This window comes from Gymnoscopelus braueri (assembly GCF_963280865.1).
Source record: "Gymnoscopelus braueri genome assembly, chromosome: 17".
Taxonomy (NCBI): Eukaryota; Metazoa; Chordata; class Actinopteri; order Myctophiformes; family Myctophidae; genus Gymnoscopelus; species Gymnoscopelus braueri.
In genome coordinates, this window is record NC_137617.1 from 20,934,799 (window position 1) to 20,955,578 (window position 20,780).

Here is a 20,780-nt window from a genome sequence, read left to right on the forward strand (position 1 = left end):
GGGTCACGAGGGACAAGCCACAACAAAAAGGAATTACTGCTTTAACTTCATAGCCACCTCTTCCCTTATCTTTTTCTGCCTTTTTAAACAATTTTACAATAATTTACACAGAAATAAGCCACGTTTTTATTTAACCAGCAAAGAGGGTGTGGTTTTAATTTGCAGTTCATTCCACTTATCTCCATTTCCACCAAGTAGGTTCAATCAAGTCCAGCCACACCTTATGAATGTGACCAAAAACAGTGATTCGATGGGGACTGGTATCAGCAGAAACAGAATCAGAATCAGAATCAGTTTTATTGTCACATCACAGGTTTACAAGGTAAAAAAGTGGGTGAAATTCTTTTTTGTACATCGTTCCCATCGCAACGTTAGTTTCCATAGAAAGAAGAGGGGGGGGGAGAAGAAGAGGGTGGGGGGTAAGTGGGAAGGAGATCAAAACAAGAGAGCAACAGAAGGCCAGACAAGTTATCTACATATTTACAAATTACCTGAGATAATAAAAACAAAAAAAAAACTAAACAAAACTAAACTAAGGTGCCTGAGCATAGCAGCAATGTATTGTATACTGTGCATGTTATACTTATACTGTGCATGATAGACAATGGACGTTAAGGTGCTTAGAGGAAAAGGAGCACAATAAAAAAAAACAAAAAAAAAAATCAGTGCGTTATACAAGGGATTAAGGTGCAAAAGGTCAGTGCGTGTCCACCTAGAGTGGACTGACCCTAGTATAATCCGCAAGTAGCTCCATGAGAGAGTGCAACAAAAAGTCATTTGTACCTGGTGTAGTCCACAGGTGTGTCCGAGGGGGGGCTAAAGTCCAAGTCATTGTCCCTGGTATAATCCACAGGTGTGTTCAGGAAGAGCCAGAAAATGCTCTGATATTAATTGGGAACAGGGCACCATGTGGAAACATCTCATTCACTCAAATCAGACTGGGTGAAGTAGCTAGATGTTCCTGCATAAATTTGGCTTTATATGTGCTGACATTCATGTTTAGACATAACTGATGACATTTTAAGAGAAGACAACTACGATTGGAATGCTAATAGTTACACTGGAGGGTAGTACATGAATGTCCTAGGATTGAATCCCAGCAGAACCTGCTCTCTTGTGTCTCCGCTGTCTCTTCTGCCTATAGGCTTTCCTACTAAATGTCAGCTATATGTCTCTCCCCTCTGGCCACTACCACGTTCGTTCAACCTCATCTCATCTGCTTTAGCTTGCCTATGTCCCCTGTGACCGCAAGATACCTGCGGTCACAGGGATCGGGCCACAACAAAAGTAAATGCTGCTTTAAAATCACAACCACCTCTTCTGCAATCTTTTTCTGCCTTTGTAAAATATTTTACTTTACCCTCTGGCACCGCAAAGAAATAAGCCATGTTTTTATTTAGTCTACTTGGGGTGCGGAACTTCAATCCGTAGTTTATTCCCCTGTCCCCATTTCCACCAAATACGTTCAGTCGAGTCTAGTCTGATATGAATTTGACCAAGGTTGGCAAAAACTGTGATGCGATGGGGACTGGTATCAGCAGAAACTGATATTAAATTGGGAACAAGACTCTGTGTGGAAACAGCAAACTATCTAATTTACTCAAATAAAAAAAGTAGCTACTGTACATAAATTATGGATTTCTTTGTTCTGCCTCCCAGTATGTGATGGTAATCCTACTTCAGTATTACAACATAACTGATGACTTTTCAGGGGGAAATAACTGTTGGAACGCTAATAGTTACACTGGAGGGAGGCATAATTACATTGAACAGGTAACACAAGCATGGATGTGGATCCAATTGAGTGTAACTGGATTAGTGGCAAAAGGTACATTGTAATACAGAGTGTGGCCTGACTCGCGAATTACTTCTCCACCCATTCTCTCTCCCTTCAACACAAACATACCCACGCATTCCCTAAAATACATGTGCACAAGCCTGCGTGCATGACAGTGATAGGGCATTAAGTTAAAACCACACACATACACGTCTTTCATAAAAGCGGACGAAAACAGTGACCCTCAATGTCTACACTCTAACATTGTTGTTGCACTGAGAAAATACAGAACCCAGCACAAACTCACACACACACACACACACACATGCACGGTAGCCTATTATCTGCCCTGACCGCGGCAGAAAAAGGCCACAGAGAGCGAGCGATTATCCCTTGACAAATCCTCATTTTGAAGTCAGAAGAGTGACAAAATGTTGTTGACGCTGAAACAGAGGTCTCTAGCCTGCACCCCCCACCCCCCACCCACCCCGTGCACTCACTGCTGTGGCGACCGAGGATGCATGTCAATAAGACGAGCCATCAGACTGCATGAGTGCGCACAGTGCTCAGTGTAAACAACTGTGTGCTAAGCGCACGCCCGGTGGTCTGGGGGGCACGCAGTCTGAGAGGATGTGTTAAAGTGCTGTTGCTTCGGTGCTGTGGATGAGGGTGGAACATGGTGACTGTAAAGTGAAGAGCGGCAATGGTGTAAAGTGACTAAGTACATTTACTCAAGTTCTGTACTTAACATTCACTGCCAGGCTTATTTCAAGCTAGTTGATCCATATGCCAAAGGCATTTTGGGTCAAACGGAGATTTTTTTTCTCCGTTTACATTTTAACATTGAAGTGGATGGAGAATTAACTTTTTGAAAATCGTTTTCTCCTAGTTCCTTTGAGATTCAAAAGAAAAAAAAATAACCAAAAAAACGTCGTAGGAGAAACGTAGGAGACGTCAAAAGACGTCATTGGCACTAATGGCACACTGAAAACGGCCGTCAAAAGACGTCATTGGCACTATATGAGTTACAATTTCGAGGTACTTTTACTTTACTGGAGTATTTCCAATTGTCTATACTTTTATTTCTACTCCACTACATCTCGGAGGCAAATATTGTACTTGTACTCCACTACAATTATTTGAAAACTTTAGTTACTAGTTACTTTGCAGATATAAATTATTACATTATAAAACATACATTAACCACGTTAGCCCTATTTTATAACTAGGCTATTTGAAAATAGCCGATCTACAAGCTCACAACGCGTCGCATGTAGATGTGCTATTTTCAAACATTTTAATACTTTTACTTTTGGTACTTTAAGTACATTTGGATAACAATACTTTTGTACTTTTACTCAAGCACATTTTTAATTCCGGACTTTTACTTGTAACAGAGTACTACATTGCAGTATTGATACTTTTACTAAAACATTTGAGTACTTTTTCCACCACTGAAAAGCGGTTCTAGTTGCCAACATGAGCGACCCGGCAGGCGTCAAATGAGTCATGTGAGGTCACGCTGAAATTAATGATGAAATTGCTGATTAAACGAAAATGATGATGACACCTGTCTAGTGGCAGGGGTTAATTTTGGACCCTGGTCACAGACATTCGTCAATTCTAAATAGTACATTTTAATATTGTGTGTTAACGGTTAATGACCGACTAACAAGGGTTGGCTATCTTTAGTCCAGTGGTTCTCAAAAATGGAGTCCGGGGACCCTCTGGGTTCCTTGAGGAGGTTCCAAATGGACCCTTACAGGTCTAACTCTCAGAGTTATAGGGGTCCTTGAAATTAAAAACAGAACCACAGGTCTAGTCTTCATACATAAACACCCATGTACTGCACACACATACAGTACAGACGCACACACAAAATCATATACATAGTGTATGTGCATAGACACACAGGGATCAAGGGTGTAGGTCATTGCAGCATCATTAAGGAGCCATGACAGCCATCAGGCCTTTGAGTACAGAGGAGCTCAGCATGAGTTTCTCTCTCTCTCACACACACACACACACACACACACACACACACACACCCCCACACACACACACACACACACACACACACACACACACACACACACACACACACACACACACACACACACACACACACACATTCATGTTTCTCTCCTTGTCTCTTTTTCTCCTCATCATTCCCTATCTGTCTGTCTCTCTTCTGTCTCCTTCTCTCTCTGCCATTGTCTTACCCTCCATGTCTTTCATGTTCTCTCTCTCTCTCTCTCTCTCTCTCTCTCAATCTGTATTTTTTCCTTTACTCTGTTTGGTTTATCCCCCCCCCCTCCTCATGTCCTGTCCTCCGTTCGTCCTTCTCTCAATCTCCTCGTATCTCTCATGTTCTATCATTCTCTGTCATCCGCGCCGAACGTCTTTCATCTTGCCTCTCCCTCTCCCCTTCACCTCCCCTCCATCACCACTCCTCTTCCAACTCTATCGTTCTCCTTCTTTCAACCGCTGTCTAACCCCCCCTCCCCCCCCCCATCCTCCTCCTCTCTCTCATCACGCTAATGAATGTACTAATCATCCTTTCATCCATCAGTGTGCAGTGAAGCCGTTACACAGCCAACTCAGGGGCTATGGTGAGTTTCATCACGCCGGCCTGACCGGCAAGATTGCAAAAAGGCAAAAGCCATTGTGTGGACTGATACGCCTCAATTTGACTTATATCTGTGTAATATTATGTTACAGTTTTCTATGGATTATCTGCATATCGTTGCTGTCGGTTGGAACCCTCTTATGTCCAAACTGTTACTTTTCAGGAAATGGAAAAAAGAACCTGTGTTCCAATGGAGAGTTGTGAGCTTTTTGAACGGCTATTTAGTTTTATAGCCCAAGTATAAAACAGGGCTTAAATGATTAATGTTTTGTAATAATAATCTAAATCTACAAAGTAACTTGTAACTAAAGCTGTCCAATAATTGTAGCGGTGTAAAAAGTACAATATTTGCCTGATGTAGTGGAGTAGAAATATAAAGTACTAAAAAATGGAAACGCGTACGTAAAGCAAAAGTACCTCAAAAGTGTACTTCAGTGCAGTACTTGAGTCAATGTACTTAGTTACTTTCCACCACTGCATGTATGTGTGCGTGAGAGTGTGTAAACAGCGAAGCATTGCACTCTGGGAAACAGTTAGAAATAACGCTGTAAAGCGGTAGCAGCAATGACTTGGCCTGATGCCATTCTTTTGACACAGCAGTCACATCTCATCGTTATATTCCAAATGTGTCAGCGCAATCTTTATTTGACTCTGACGCAAACTGATGTTCTTATCGCGGAGGTATGAGGAATAGAGATATGATATTGATGGAGCTTGAGGCAGACTTTACACAGTAAAATCCTCAGTGTTAAGTTATCCACAATGTAACTAAGAAGTGTACAAATGTAACAAAATGGACCTGTTTAAAAATCAGTTTTTTACTGTGTACAAGGAGCCATCTGTGCTTGTTGTTTTGATTCAGCTGTGATTTTGAATGTACATTTGTTCATATACAGTACATACCATGCAGGTCTCCATTGAAAAGAGTCTTACTTTGAAAAGGATTATGTAATAGCGCAATAAATGGTCATGTCAATTGACTAATAATAAGTAAATAAAGTCAATAACTGTCATGGAATAGTGGGTTTGTGCTAGTCGTAATCAGTCTCAAGAACTCCAAAATTAATAATGTATTTGGCCACACTTGGTGACTGGTCACAGGAAGGGGAAATTGGTGTGAATACTGGCAGGAAATGACTGGACCATCTGAGCAGTCAGAAACAGACCGGTTGGTAGGTGGGTTACACACACAGCAGGTAGCAGCGTCTCATTGACTGAAACTGTGAGGGGGTGATGTATTTCGGGTATATGACTCAGTACACGTACGTCCAGCCCAGAGCATCAGTGGATATGAGCTTCCCTCCATCCAGGATATATACAACAAACGGCGTGTCAGTTAAGTCCGTAGGACTATCGAAGACCCCAGCCACCCCACGCATGGACAGTTTTAACTGTGGCTGTTAGCGGTACTGCAGCCACAACCTTTAGGACCAACAGGCTCTGTGACAGCTTTTAACACTTATTCTTATTTTTCTTATTGTTGTTGTTGTTGTTGTTATGTGCATACTTACAGGCAGAAGGGAAGCAGGGACAGCAGGGTCTCCTTGGTGGGTTTAGCAGTGAACTCTGGCAGTGTTTGGATGACTTTGTTCATCACCATACGCAGGTAAACCTGAAGCTGCTTCCTACGCTCCTCTACAAACTTGGCATCCTGCAGAGAGATGGATAGAGACAGAGGCTATGTTCAAAATAAAAAATCGAATTTTGGCCCAAACAGATTGGAATCAGATTGGTTTTATCAAATCTGAACAGAAAAGAAACAAACACATGTAAACTGATGATTGCCAATAAGATTTGAACCACTTTCCTAGGTGATTTGAGTGTGCAGTCTGGATACTTCATTTCTTATGAAAGTAGAGAAACAGAGCTATAAAATGAGACATTGCTGGACTGGTTTAAACACAAAAGTTTTGGAACTACACAATACAGAATTAATGTAAATGTAAAACTTGCAAACAGAAAATGTCACATTGAAAGGGAAAATACAGTCATTCTTCTCTTTCTTTTCAAGCATGAACTCAGTCATTTGAACTTGATTTTGTGGTTAATCATTCTTTCTTTGGACTTGACACGACAGCAAACCAAGGGAATAATATTGTAAAATTAACCGGACAAGTATGAAATATGGATTTTACTGTGAGAAGCTGACATAATGTAAACAGCACTGGGAAGTCATTTGATATAACCTACTAATGTTGGAGGTCCAACCTAAGACATTTAGTCATTCATATTTAGTATGAAGTATTTCAGAGTTCTGAATCTGTGAATAAGTAATTTCTTACTGAAATTATTTTCAGTCTGCTCTCCTCTAAGGTTTGCATGTGTGTGATAGCCCAATATTAGTAGCATCTAGTCACATACAGTATTAGCTCAAAAGAGAGGGACTCTAAAACCTAATAACTGTGAAAGTAGTATCGCAGCTGGCTGTTAAATACATGAGTCGAGGGTGCACAAGCAAAAAAGGGAACATCTCAAGGATAAAACAAAATAACCTTCAAATAAATTATCTTTCTAATTTCGGCACAGTCAGTTTCCACTGTTTACCAAAACCATAATTACCACATAACTAACTATAAATGTCCCTCTACTGGCATACAGTGATTTGCACCAAAGCATGGCATTGTTGGGATGGTTTACTTTCCTGATTCCTGATATCATGATGTCAGCCAACAACCAACAACCAAACATCACGGCATGGCCGTTCATCCGAGCTATGCAACCCTGATTACAGATTCCCTTCAGGGCAGGAAGGAAAAAAACTGCGGAATATTCCACAACAGACAAAACTGTAGAGAAGTTTGTGTAACAACTTCAAACAAACACCAGCCATTGTGGATAAAGACATGGACACAGAACTATAACTATGACCTATTGCACAACTCAGTGAGCTAGAGAAAGAAAGTTAGAGAGCGTTAGAGAGGAGAGGGCAGATAAGTTAGACAGCGACAGGGGAGCGATTATTTTTTTTAAAGAAAAAGACAGTTTCTCAAAAGTAAGTCAGTGGTTAAGACCTGTCTGTCTACAGCTGCTGCTAAAGTTGGTTTGTATCTGATCAGCAGCATGTTCCGCCTAACTGTTTGTCCCGCTCAACTTTCTTGCTGTCTCAACAGAGAACTATGCACAAAGTGAAGGAGTGGATCTCTTCTGTAAACCAACAACACATTTCCAAAGAATTGAGGTTTTTCTCCTGGGGGAAAACATACAGCGACATCACAAGAGCTAGGTAGCATGGATAATCTGTGTCTGCCAAGGTTGACAACAAAGACATGGGCAAAGCTGATTTTTTATTCTCTGGGTAGAATTGAAGACTGGAACCAACTCCTATTGCTGCCGATCACACGACATCACAGGCCAACACCGCTTTAGGATTACTGACCATCTCTACAGAAAATACAGCTGATTTATTTTCCACATAATTACACACATGTCCACAATGCCCTAAACCGTTCTGCATCAATTCGTCTAGAGAGTGAATCGGCTGCATTTATTCTTCCAGTGATGTCATAAAAAGGACAGTAGGACACCAAAGGAGGAAAAGGAGCAGAATGACATTTTGACAATTTCACGGTAAGCATAACAGAGAGCCACACAACTCTTCTAGGGATTACGGTTGTCTGCAACAAAAAAAACATAATAATGACATGGATTTGATACAATTTCTTCATCTCTGAGACCCCAAACTACACTGTACAATCCTAAGTATTCATTTAACTCTGAGAAATGGAACCACATTTATACACTCTCAGCGTTACAGACACATAACAGTTCATTTGGTCCCCTGACACCACGTTGGGAAACCGTGTGGCACTGTGGCTAACCCCTTCAGTCAAATGCCATACAAATCTGTTTAGGGAAATACTGGAGCTGGGATACTGATATGTCACAACTTGTTGCACTTTGCTCAGTGAACATACGTTTCCTTTTGACATTTTGTGTTTTGAAATAAGATCCTACTGTCTTATTGTATCAGTCTGAAGAGACATACATCCTAACTATGTAAAGTGTTTTATTGATTTACTCCTGGCCGTCACTGTCACAGACATTACTTTGATATTAAGAGAACATTGCAAGGCTTAAGGGTCCATTTTTACATGGACTATAGTTTCTTTAGTGTGTGGGAACGCGCGGGACGGGACGTGCGACAGGACGCGCAATAACCCCACGTTTGCAACTACTTTCGCCTGCACACTTCACCGGGTATGGTCTAGTTAATGTAATTTTCAGCATTTAATGATCTGTGGCCCTGCCTCTACATAAGGCAATACTTAAGCCATACTACCCTCTACCTACCCTCGAGGATGTAACCTCCAAGGGTAGGCAGACGGGTTAGCAGGGTCCACGTTCTTTAGCATTCTAGATGAAAGATCGGGTCACTGGGTTATTAAGCTGAGTGAGGACTGAGGAGTCATCACTGTTTACTACATTTCACAAACCGTTTTCTAAGGCTTCCCTTTGGTCTGCTCAAGGTGAGCATGGATGATGAGACATACCAAAGCCTAAAGTAAGTTGATGGCATTGTGGATGAGATTGTTGTGTGGTTAAACGAAGAGGAATGCAACCTCAGAGCCATGCTCAATCAAACCAGAGAAAAGGTTTTAACCCAGAGAAGTGTTGCGTCTGTGTGTCTGAGGTGAGCTACTTTGGTTATAGACTCAAAGCCACTGGCCTGAAACCAGACCCTCTTAAAGTGAAAGCCATCAGAGACATGCCACCGCCAACAGGTGAGGCAGAGCTCGAGACGATCCTTGCCATGGTAAATTACCGAGCTAGATTTGCTCCCAAACTGGCCGAGGAGAGCTGCACCATTCAGACACCTGTTAAGGCACGAAACTGGGACACAAAACTGGGACACAACACCTGAGGGTTTTTTTTTTTCAGCAGATGAAGATTATCACAGCACCAGGGCTGGTGCTAGCCTATTTCAATCCTGGACAGGAAGTGACACTCCAGGTGCAAGCATCGAAAAATGGCCTGGGTGCAACCATTATGCAGGAAGCCAGGCCAGTTGCATACGCATCCAAGCGGCTAATGGCACAGAGCCAACTGAGATGAGCTATATGCAGACTTTCATGGGTGCAAGAGATTGCATGAATACCTCTACGGGTGACACGTAACTGTGGAATCAGACCACACAACTAGAGACCATACTCTATAACCCTAACCCTACGCCAACATGCGGTCAAGAAAATCCATGAATGACGAGGACAGTTCACTAGCTGAGGCTATGGAGTCACAAGTACACACTGTCATCAGTGCAGCTGAGTACAGACAAGCTATATATTGATAATATCAAGGCAGCTGTCCACTCTCTAGCAGGTAATTTGGTCAGTCTGGCCGGAGACATGGAAAAAGTGTCACCCGCTTAAGGCCTTTGCAGACAGGGTGCGATTTTTCGCACGGAAAAACCGGACAATATCATTTTTTAAATGAACACATGGTTCTCGATGACCTCATGCACACCGGCTCCGAATTTACCGTGCGGCGATGCAGCGATGCGTTTTTTTTCCAATCGAACCCAGTTCGATTCGTGCGTCTTTCCGCATGCGGTAAAAACTGATTGACTAATCGCACCCTGTCTGCAAAGGCCTTTACTGTATCAGTGAGTACTTGAACCACCTGATGGAATCCTTCCAAAAGGATGAGAAGATAATTATTCCACACAAGCTCAGAACACACATGCTACTGTATACTGCATACACACATAATAACACTTTGGAGTGGGCAAAATACAGGGCAAAATACATAATTGTTTGACCAGTCAAGAGATAGAGGAAACAGTAAGGAAGTGTGAAATATGCCAAAACGAAATGCCAACACAAAGGAACCAACCCCTCGCATGAAATCCCAGAGAACCCACTGTAGCAACAGATCTATTGTCCTGGAACTCACATTATTATGTGACTACCTCAGCAGGAATTTTTAGATGGCCTGCACAACACCACCGTGGCTGTCCAAAATAAAAGCAGGGTTCCTAATGGCATATCAGGAAACGGGCCATGTTACAACTACCATGAATTTAAATAGTTTGCAGAGTCATGGGGCTTCCAGCACATCTCTTCAAGCCTGCATAATCCACAAAACAATTGTGGTTTCGTCAAAAAGACTGCTAAGACTGCAAAGGGGATCCTCACAAAGGCTAGAGAGGACAAGATAGTATTTTGAAATGGAACGCCTGCACAACACCACCATGGCTGTCGTTATGCAAAGTAGGGTTCATAATGGCATACCAGGAAATGTTGTTAATGACATCGGGCCATGTCAGAACTCACGTGAATTCAAACAGTTTGCATAGTCATGGGGCTTCCAGCACATCTCTTCATGCCTGCATAATCCACAGAACAATGGTTTAGTCAAAAACTCTGTTAAGACTGCAAATGGGATCCTCACAAAGGCCAGAGAGGACAAGAAAGATCCGTACCTCAGCCTGCTGGACTATAGGAACACACTGGTCGTTGGGAGTCAAATCCCCAGCCCAAATCCTAATTGGTCTGAGTTGCAGACCACGTTCCATCCTGACAATAACGACTCTACAGTTACGACCTCAGGTAACCCCTAAGGATACGGTGTGAACAAGGAGAGTGAAATCCCAACATTCCCAGAAACAGAACTACAACAGGTCTGCTAGACAGGTCAGAGCACCCATTAGTTTCCAGCAGGGAGATGGTGGAAGCCAGCAAGCCAGTCATCCAACTAGCGGAAACTCCACATGGACAGACATTCAGGCGCAACCGACGGCACCTTCTCGACAACCATACACCCGTCATACAGCAACCTGAGATCAGCGAGGATGACCTGGTCACTGAACAAGAGGACCCAGGTGAACGGCAACATCACCCTGGTTCTGTGGGTGAACCAGATAGCTCTGAGCCTCGTCACAGCACAAGGTACGGATGTGTCAAGACAAGATTAAGCCAAGACCTTGACTTGAAACTGACTGTAAAGTTTGTAGGCAGATCGCTGCCCTAGGGGGAAAAAAGATCTGTATGTGATTTATGATACTTACCTGTACGTGATTATGATACTGTATGTGTTTTGAATACTGTCAACACATTGTGATTCCCTATTATGAGCTACCGTCCGCTACCTTGGCAGTATCAAAGGACAAATACAAAAAAGAGAGAGATTTGTTCTGCCGTGGAAGATGGCCGTTTTATCAGTAGCCGGAAGCCAGTGGAATATTGTGGTTGAATGAGACAGTGGACTAAAATAAGAGCTCCCAAGATAAAACTGCGTGGTGTAACTATTAATATATTAGATAGTCAAGTCATACGTTATATAGCCTATCACAACAGCTTTATTTCCCCCCCATAAAATGACCATTTTCCTAGTGGGAACCAGAAAACTGTCCCCTTAAGGTCAATTTTGACTGGTATTAATATCCTTGAGGGGACCCCACAGGGACAGTAATTACATAAACCACGCACACACGAGAAGCGGATTCTTCAAATGAGGTAGGAGGGGTGAAAAGAACATAATTCAGCAAGTGGGAGGGGATGAGAGGTGCATTAACTCCCAAAGTAGTGGATAAGTATGTAAGTTTATTAAGAGTAGGAGGAAAAACTGCAACGTAGTGCACAGGGCAGTCTGGATGAGAGCGTAGGGGTTGGAGTGGGCACTATAAATCTCATGCGCAGCCTCTGTGTGTGTGTGTGTGTGTGCGCGCGCGTGTGCAGGCGCGCACGCATGTGCCACTGCTAGTTTCATGCTATGTCAACACGTTAACCCATTCACTCCGGGAAAGCGTCTGTGTCATTTTAGATATAGCACACTTTTGCTATTCAAAAATAGCAGATATACAAGCTCATAGCTTGTCACTTCGTGCCGCCTTTGAGCTTGTAGATCTGCTGTTTTTGAAAGATCGTGAAAATGTGTGCAAGTCTTTGAATATAATTTTAGCCTGCTCTCTCGTTCACAGAACCCTGGCACTAAATCGTTTTGAGATGGGGGTTCCGCAGCCAAATACATACGAGACCTTGACATGAAATAGTTTGAGCACCACTGATGCCATACGTTTTTCAGAAAACGCTTAGGATTTAGAAGACATTTGTAGAATCGGCCTCAGGTCTTAATGGGTTAAGAGGACACCCCAGCTGCTTTTGCACGGATGTCAGGACTGTAATAACGCTAATGGACATCATGACAGATTTATCGCCCTGTGACGAACAGATAGGAGGGATAGGAGGACTGCAGAGGCCGTGTGCAGTCTGCTCTCTCCTTCACAGAGAGGCTGCTGTTGTGGCTACGCGGATGTCTCCACCTGGTTGTCTTCAAGTACATGTATGTAATATGTATTGTACTGTATTCAACCATCCACAAACCGAATGCAAATATACTGTTTATAATGTTGGACACACAAGTGTGTATCACGGACACACCTGTCCTGTGAGTGTGTATCTGTAAGTATGAATTTACAGGGTGATGTTCTATTTTTTGTACACAAGTGTACAGTAAAAGTACATTTACGTGGGTACTGTAAGTTAATTCTTTAGGTATCTGTACTTTACTTGAGTATTTGTTTTTTTTATAACTTTCTCTCCACTACATTTCAATGAAAAATACTGTACTTTTGACTCCACTACATTTCTAGGAAGGGAAAAAGTATAGTATGAATTAACCATTTAAAACCCTATTTCAAATAATGAAAATAGTAGATCTACAAGCTCACAACGTGTCACAACGTGTCACATTGTGGCGCGTTGTGAGCTTGTAGATCTGCTATTGTTTCCCTATTATCGATATTTTTCTAAAATGCAATGCATTGATATTAAAAAGAAAATGTGCTTTGTAATTTGTACTACGCATTTGAATTTTGAATAAGTACTCCAGTAAATTAATTCAAGTACAAAATTGACTGAGCAACCTTCACTTGTAGTAGTCATATTTGACCAGGATACTTTGACTCAAGTACTGGGGTTGAGTACTTTGTCCACCACTGGTTGTACACTTGTGTCTGCTGCCAAACACAGTGTAGGTATCATTATTAATCAAAATGGATGACTCAGGCAAAACACTGCCTGACAAGAAAAACACTGCCATCCTGAATAAAATATCCTTGTTTGCGTTCATCTTTGGCCTGGAGTGTTACTACTTACTAGTGTCACTACTACCTGCAAGCGTTACTACTCAGTGTTAAACTTATTTGAGACGTAATTTATCCCAGATTACTTTCTTGGCGTTCCCCACGACCTCTTGTCCCCGAGTACATGCTGTGCGCTAAGCCAGCTCTACATCCATCCATCCATCCTCCACTACCTCTATCCTTTCCTCTCTCCCTCTTCTACAGTATCTGATAGTACAGCATGCAATTAGGCAGGTAATGGGCCTTCCATCCCTCCTACACTACACACAGTGTATGAGAACACATCCATTCTTATGTCTACAATTCTGTATCAGAAGGACTTTATTGCCAAGTGCGAGGAAACCTTCAGGGACGACTGGTGACAAAGTACAAGCGCGACAGGATATTGCAGCACATACATACATATACTTTCAGACGTCGGACTGCACATTAGACAGCTCGTCAGAGCTAGACATCACAACTTGTGATGTCAAATTCAGAGGAGGGAAGGACGATGCATACGAGAGGAGACATGGAGATTGCTGTTCTATTCACCCAAAGCAACGCAAAGTAGCAGAGTACCAGCACCACGGATGGATAATGTATCCGACATGAAAACACACTCTCAAGTAACCTGCATGCGTAAACAAGGCCTTATTTGAATGTCCTCTGCGATACTCCTGCATCCTACAGAAGTCACAGACTCAAACGCACACGCACACACGCGCACACACACACACACACGCACACACACACACACACACACACACACACACACACACAAAGCCAGATGAAACTTCTTCAGTGCGTCATGTTATTTGCCCTTGTCCTGTCGCTTACAAGATTCATGTTAGCCAGCATCTGTCTCCCAACCAGTCAGCCCTTCATATACACATACATCACTCACATAACAGTGCATGTATGCAGGGAGACTTATGGCTGTATAAAGGTACTGTATGCCTATTGCTGAGACACATGCATCATGCAAATCTGCCAGATGCATTATGATGGTATAGCAAGGTAAACCACAGAGACAAATACGTGTCTCTCACATTTTTTAATAACAGTATGTGCTAGGCTATATGTCTATATTCTTATTTTTTCATTTGGATGAAAATGTGCACAGGTTTCGTATATATCTTTGTATATACTGTATGAACTACAGTACATTACTTTATTTATTTCCTGCCCGTTGATGTTCCCAGCATCAGACATGTGCCCTGGAGATAAAGTTTGATGGGAGAAGACACATGTTGGTATATCAGTGTGTGGGTTCACTCACACGGTGATATGTAACATGTTTGGACATGAGAGCCAGTCACAGGGAGAGGGGGGGGAAAGAAATTGGCCATGCAGTGACAGGGAGGGCGGAGGTATAAGCTGGAATTCACATACATGCACACACAAGCGTATATACACACTTTCTCTCTCTCTCTCTCTCTCTCTCTCTCTCCCTCATAGTCTTGCTCTCTCTTACACACACACACGCCCTCTCTAAGTCACATACACACACACACACACGCACGCACACCAAAGCTATGTCACATCACAGAGTAGAGATAAGGAGGCGAGTGGACCTATCATTGGAAGAGGAGCTTAAAGTAGACACACAGACTGTGTGCTGGGGTCTCTGAGTGAACCATGAAATACATTTAAAGTCCACGCTCTGCCACACAACTGAGGAGGATAGGAGCTACCAATAAAAAACAGACCATCCAAAAATAAATTCTGACTATACTACACCATATAGTCACCATGCAGTTTTCTATAGCATTGTCACTTCTTCTCGGTTAAACATTTTTTTTTTCAGTCGCGCTAAAGTATAGTCTAAAGGTCTTTACACACCGGAGGTGAATAAATGCCTCGCTCATACAAGTTGATGCCTTTATTGGGGGTGAAACATCAATTCTGGATAAAGATTACAATGGTTTGCTCAGCGTAATATTCACATTCTGTGTGGATGTAGATTCAGTATATTACACAATGTGGTCGCGGCTTTAAATGATAGGTACACTAAAAAAGCATATACTGTAGTAGTAATAATAATAATAACAATAACAGTCATCATTTTTTTTAAACGAGACGTCTCTTCTGGGTCTCCTCAACACTGTGTCCCTCTAAAGCCTAATATATACTTTGTTGCACAACGCTGTTGCTTGCCCAAAATAATTAATAATAATCATAATTTCACGCCAACAAGGCGGTGCAGTGTATGAGTTGGGCTAAAAGCTTAATTCATGATCAATCGCATGAAGGTGTCGCTTGTCAAAAAAAGAACGGATCTACAAGCCCACAATGAGTCACATCTCAACGCGTTGTCAGCTTGTAGATCTGCTCTCTTTGACAAGCGCCACCTTTGTACTGCAGAGTATAAATTAGGCTCAACTATAAATGGGGTAGTGCAGAACAGTGGGGGGTAAAAAAGAAAGTCACAGCTTGTGATATTTCCTACGAGTTTCTCCCTGTGGAATACTGATGTAATTACATGATGCCTGCATGAAACCAGGTCACAGATGTAGGATTTATCAGGCACTTGATGTGCGCGCACGCGCACGCACGCACACGCACACGCACACACACACACACACACACACACACACACACACACACACACACACACACACACACACACACACACACAGTACATGCACATATGCACACTATCAAAGGTCATGATCAGACTATGGGCAGCTCAGCTCCATGTGTGAATTTAATAATGAACACACTATGAAGAATAAATTGTGTGCACAGCCAACTTGCCCTGAATAAATCCATGTTAAATATCGCAAAGCAGGTTTAAACCATCTGCCAAAAACCACACATTAATCCATCAAAGAGTGGCCCTATGTGCTAACAGATTTGAACCTATGGGATTACTTGACTTCAATGAAGAGTGCAAGGCATGGGGTGGGAGCATGCTAGCAACCAAACACGATCAACACTTTTACACTCAATCAGCCCACATCGTGTCACAGGGGGCTCTGTCCTCTTAATGTTCTGTATAAAACACACACACACACACACACACACACACACACAAATACAAAAGTGTGCCCATGCATAAAACATCACAGACGATTCAGAATACTTCACACAAAGACCTCTCCACAGATTCTCCTTGTCATAATTAAATGCGGCCAAACATGCATATTGCATAATATGTGAACACAACATAGTAAGAGTTGTTAATTATTCACTTTGTAGTTGTTGATTAATTAATCAGGGCAGCCTTGGCACTCCTCTGTGTGTGTGTGTGTGTGTGTGTGTGTGTGTGTGTGTGTGTGTGTGTGTGTGTGTGTGTGTGTGTGTGTGTGTGTGTGTGTGTGTGTGTGTGTAGGTGGATCAAGAGGGGGGGTTGGCCTGTACCAAGGGCAAATAGTACAGTAGTTGTGTAAGTGCCCTTCGTTTAATAGTTTTGATCCAAAGGGAAATCTTATATAATATGTAAGGGTCCTCAGAGTGCTTAGATGCTGACTGTCCATAGACAGTTAATTTATCTCTGAGAGTGTGAAAGATAGATCCCAAATGGCAATCTAACTCTTAAAGTGTAAACTAACCCTTGCAGGTCCATTTTTATACTTTCATTACTTTTAATTAAAACAACACTCCAGAATTAGCTGTGTATACATGCACCAATGGTTGGTGTGTCAGCACTCAGCACGATGTATTCCTGTTTCTTACACAAAGCGTCCTCTCCAAGGCCAATCCCCTGCATGTGTGAATGTTCTGCAACAAACACACTGACTGATTCTGACTGTAAACACGAAAACTTGTTGTCAACACCCACTTCAATGCCAGAAATTCTGACTGTTCTTTATGAATAAAGTGTCCCATTTCTACTAAAAGCTGTAGCTTTGTCATTATCTACGCCGGGTGGAGATCTTGCATTCACCCCAGTATGTCTCTGTGTGTGTGTGTGTGTGTGTGTGTGTGTGTGTGTGTGTGTGTGTGTGTGTGTGTGTGTGTGTGTGTGTGTGCGCGCAGCTAGTGTAATCTCACAAACTGCCAATTAGTGTCATATTTCTTACCAGTAACAATGTTGGTAACTAAAAGATTTAGTTCCTCCCGGGGAAGGGCTGTCCGCACCGAGACATGGCCATCACCATTGATAATGCTGTGGTGACCTCAACTCGGACTGCGAAGAATCTGGGTGTGACCCTGGACGATCAACTGACGTTCTCGGCAAACATCGCATCAGTGACGAGGTCCTGCAGATTCCTGCTCTACAACATCAGGAGGATTCACCCCTTCCTCACGGAGAAGGCAGCCCAGGTGCTCATCCAGGCTCTCGTCATCTCCCGCCTGGACTACTGCAACTCCCTCCTTGCTGGTGCTCCGGCATCTGCCATCAAACCTCTGGAGCTTGTTCAGAAAGCTGCGGCTCGTCTGGTGTTCAACCGCCCCAAGTTCTCCCACACAACCATCCTTCTCCGCTCTCTACACTGGCTCCCCGTAGCGGCTCGCATCCAGTTCAAAACCCTGGTGCTAGCCTATAGGGCAGTGAAAGGAACAGCTCCTTCCTACCTCCAGGCTATGGTCGATGCCTACACCCCTGCCCGACCACTTCGGTCTGCCACCTCGGGGCGACTGATTGCCTCGTCACTCAAGGGTCCTTCTGGCCGATCCACACGGTCACGACTCTTTTCTGTTCTGGCCCCACAGTGGTGGAATGAACTTCCCACTGATGTTAGGACAGCAGAGTCACTGCCCATATTTCGCCGCAGGCTGAAAACTCACCTCTTCAGGAAACACTACCCTTCCTCTCTGCCTGACCTACTTGTTGTTAACTAGTTGTACGAATGCTTGTTTTCTATTGCTGTATTGTTTATTGGATTATTGGATTGTTTATTGGATCTTGTTTAGTCGATACACTTATTTGTTTTAGCTCATGCTCATTTGTTTTAGCTATTTTGTCTCATCTGTTTAAGGAAATAGGTAGCTGATATATTGCACTTTTACCTTGGCGCTAGGTATACTCTTGGTTGCTTGTTTTTGCAGAAAATGCACTAAAGACTTCTGGTGATTAGTAGTTTTCGTTCCCTACCTATGTTGAATACACTAATTGTAAGTCGCTTTGGATAAAAGCGTCTGCTAAATGACTGTAATGTAATGTAATGTAATGGGAATGTTTTTTTTTGACATGCATAGATTATCAACTACGAGGCAACAACTGCACGGCTACAGCCAAATAGATAGTGTAAATCTCATATGCTCGTAGCGCACTCCATACTGATGCAGATATAGTAACTAATATTGCCTAATACAGTGTGGTCTTGAAGACACAGAACGTTGCTAAGCGAGCAAGTTGGATTTGAAAATAACATTTTAGGTGACTTGATCACTGAATCCACACTGAATTTCATGTTGAAAATGCCATGCATGTTGATGGACCAATCTGTCTCTGTTCTCTCTCAATCACACGCCTAATGTCTCACGGTCACACGGTCACACGCACGCACGCACACACGCACACACACACACACACACATCTAAGGTCTCATTCCTGAGACTGTACTGGCTTGATCTGCCACCTTTCACTTAATGTGTATACACTACAGTACATCTCATCCTGATCCTACGTCATTACTTTTCAATGGAAGGATGGAGGCATGCCTCCTGGTAAAGATTTGTCATGCGTATTTTGTCACCAAAGCAGATTCATGAGTAGGCTGTGCAAGTGTGCATTCAGTGAAGGAAGCGATTCTGAATGAGAATGACCACTACGTTTTGACCAAACGCTTCTTTGTTGCTTCAGTCGTTTTTTTCCGTAGATTCTGCTGTTGCAATTGGTTACTGAGCATTGGAGAATTGGCGATACAGAGAATTGGCGATACAGTGCAATCACATGACATCTCTCCTCTCTCTTTCACGCTCTGTCACTCCTAAAAATATGGGGTAAAAATAAAAACTCATCAGTATTTCTCCATTTGCTGTCTGACAGGGGAAATCAAGACAGAGAGAAAGAGGGAGGGAGAGAGAGAGTGAGAGAGAAAAGAGTGTGTGTGAGAGAGGGAAAGAAACAGACACTGAAAATGAAGCAATTTGATCGGAGTAAAGCGAAGTGTGAGTGACTTGACTGAGCCTGGAAAAGGAGAGGCGAGAGACCGCAGACCTGCCAACATTGGGAAAATATTTTGAGTACCACACTTGCTTTTTATGTCCACATAAGAGATGCAATACAAGGACACAAATATTACAAGGTGCTGTAAAAACAGTCAGCAAATCATGGACAAATACCCCCTCACCCTTCAGGGGTACAAATAACAGCGTCTTCGTCATATTTGGCGGCTACCGATAGAAGAGATTCCACAGAATTTTGCAAGCCGCTTAGCTGCTTTTTTTGGCATCCCAAGTTGTTGGAAGCCTCTTACAACCAACCTATGTACATGTCCTAGGCCGCCAAAGATAAACACAAGTAGATTGCACCTACAGCCTAGCTCTGTGATGGTATGGAGGAGCGGCTGGTATTTAATGACTTTGGTCATAAAAGCTTCCTCAAAGCTAGAGTCAAAGGTGCATGCCACTTCAAGAATGGAAACTGATCTGGAGCCTTCATTAACAACATCTGGTGTATTAGCAGAGAGATGTGCAAAGATTTCAGGATTTTCAGTACAGAGTTGAAACATGGAAGGTTTGACACAGGAATGTTTGTACATTCTCACTGACGGTGTAACATTTTTAGATATGTCCTTAGTTATATTCTGTCATGGCGTGCTATGTCAAGCCCTTTATAGGCATAGCAGCCATTCAGAATATGTGACATGGTTTATGTAACAAGCCCTGTGGTGTGATGCAAACAATGAGGTACATGGGTAGAGGGAAACCAGGTGGGAAAGATTGAGTCTGGTGGGAAGGATCTGTAACCTGGCTTTTACTGTAAAGGTGATAATGACACAGACACACACACACACACACACACACACACACACACACACACACACACGTCTGTAGGGTCGACGCCTACAGACAAAAGCCATACAATTTGGATGAGGCTGCGGACAGCGGCTGAAGCCTGACAGCTGGACCCGATGTCCTGCTGATACTGTGTCTTTAATACATCATCACTCCAGACCCTTCCACCCCCCCTTCCTCCCTCCCCTACTGGGAGTTTCTGGCGTTGCCGTCAGGAAGGATTTGACAGGCGCACAAACCACCCCCTTTCCACTCACTGACAAATTGGCTGCTTAGGAGCAGTCATGAGAGAGAGACGTTGGTGCGATGTGAGAAGTGCGTGTGCGTGTGGGGGTACAGTAGCAGTGATGATGGACAAAGGTAAAGGTTTGTCAGACCACTTCTACGTTTTATGACTGGTCCTC

The 20,780-nt window shown here is 42.9% G+C and overlaps 1 protein-coding gene across 1 annotated transcript in view; it reads right to left on the reverse strand.

Annotated features, from left to right (window-relative positions):
* The window catches only part of snx29 (sorting nexin 29), a 159,892-nt gene that overhangs the window by 4,441 nt on the left and 134,671 nt on the right, over nt 1-20,780 (reverse strand). Inside the window, 1 exon segment of the mRNA XM_080456032.1 lies at nt 5,918-6,057. Coding sequence (XP_080312158.1) covers nt 5,918-6,057 — 140 coding nt within the window.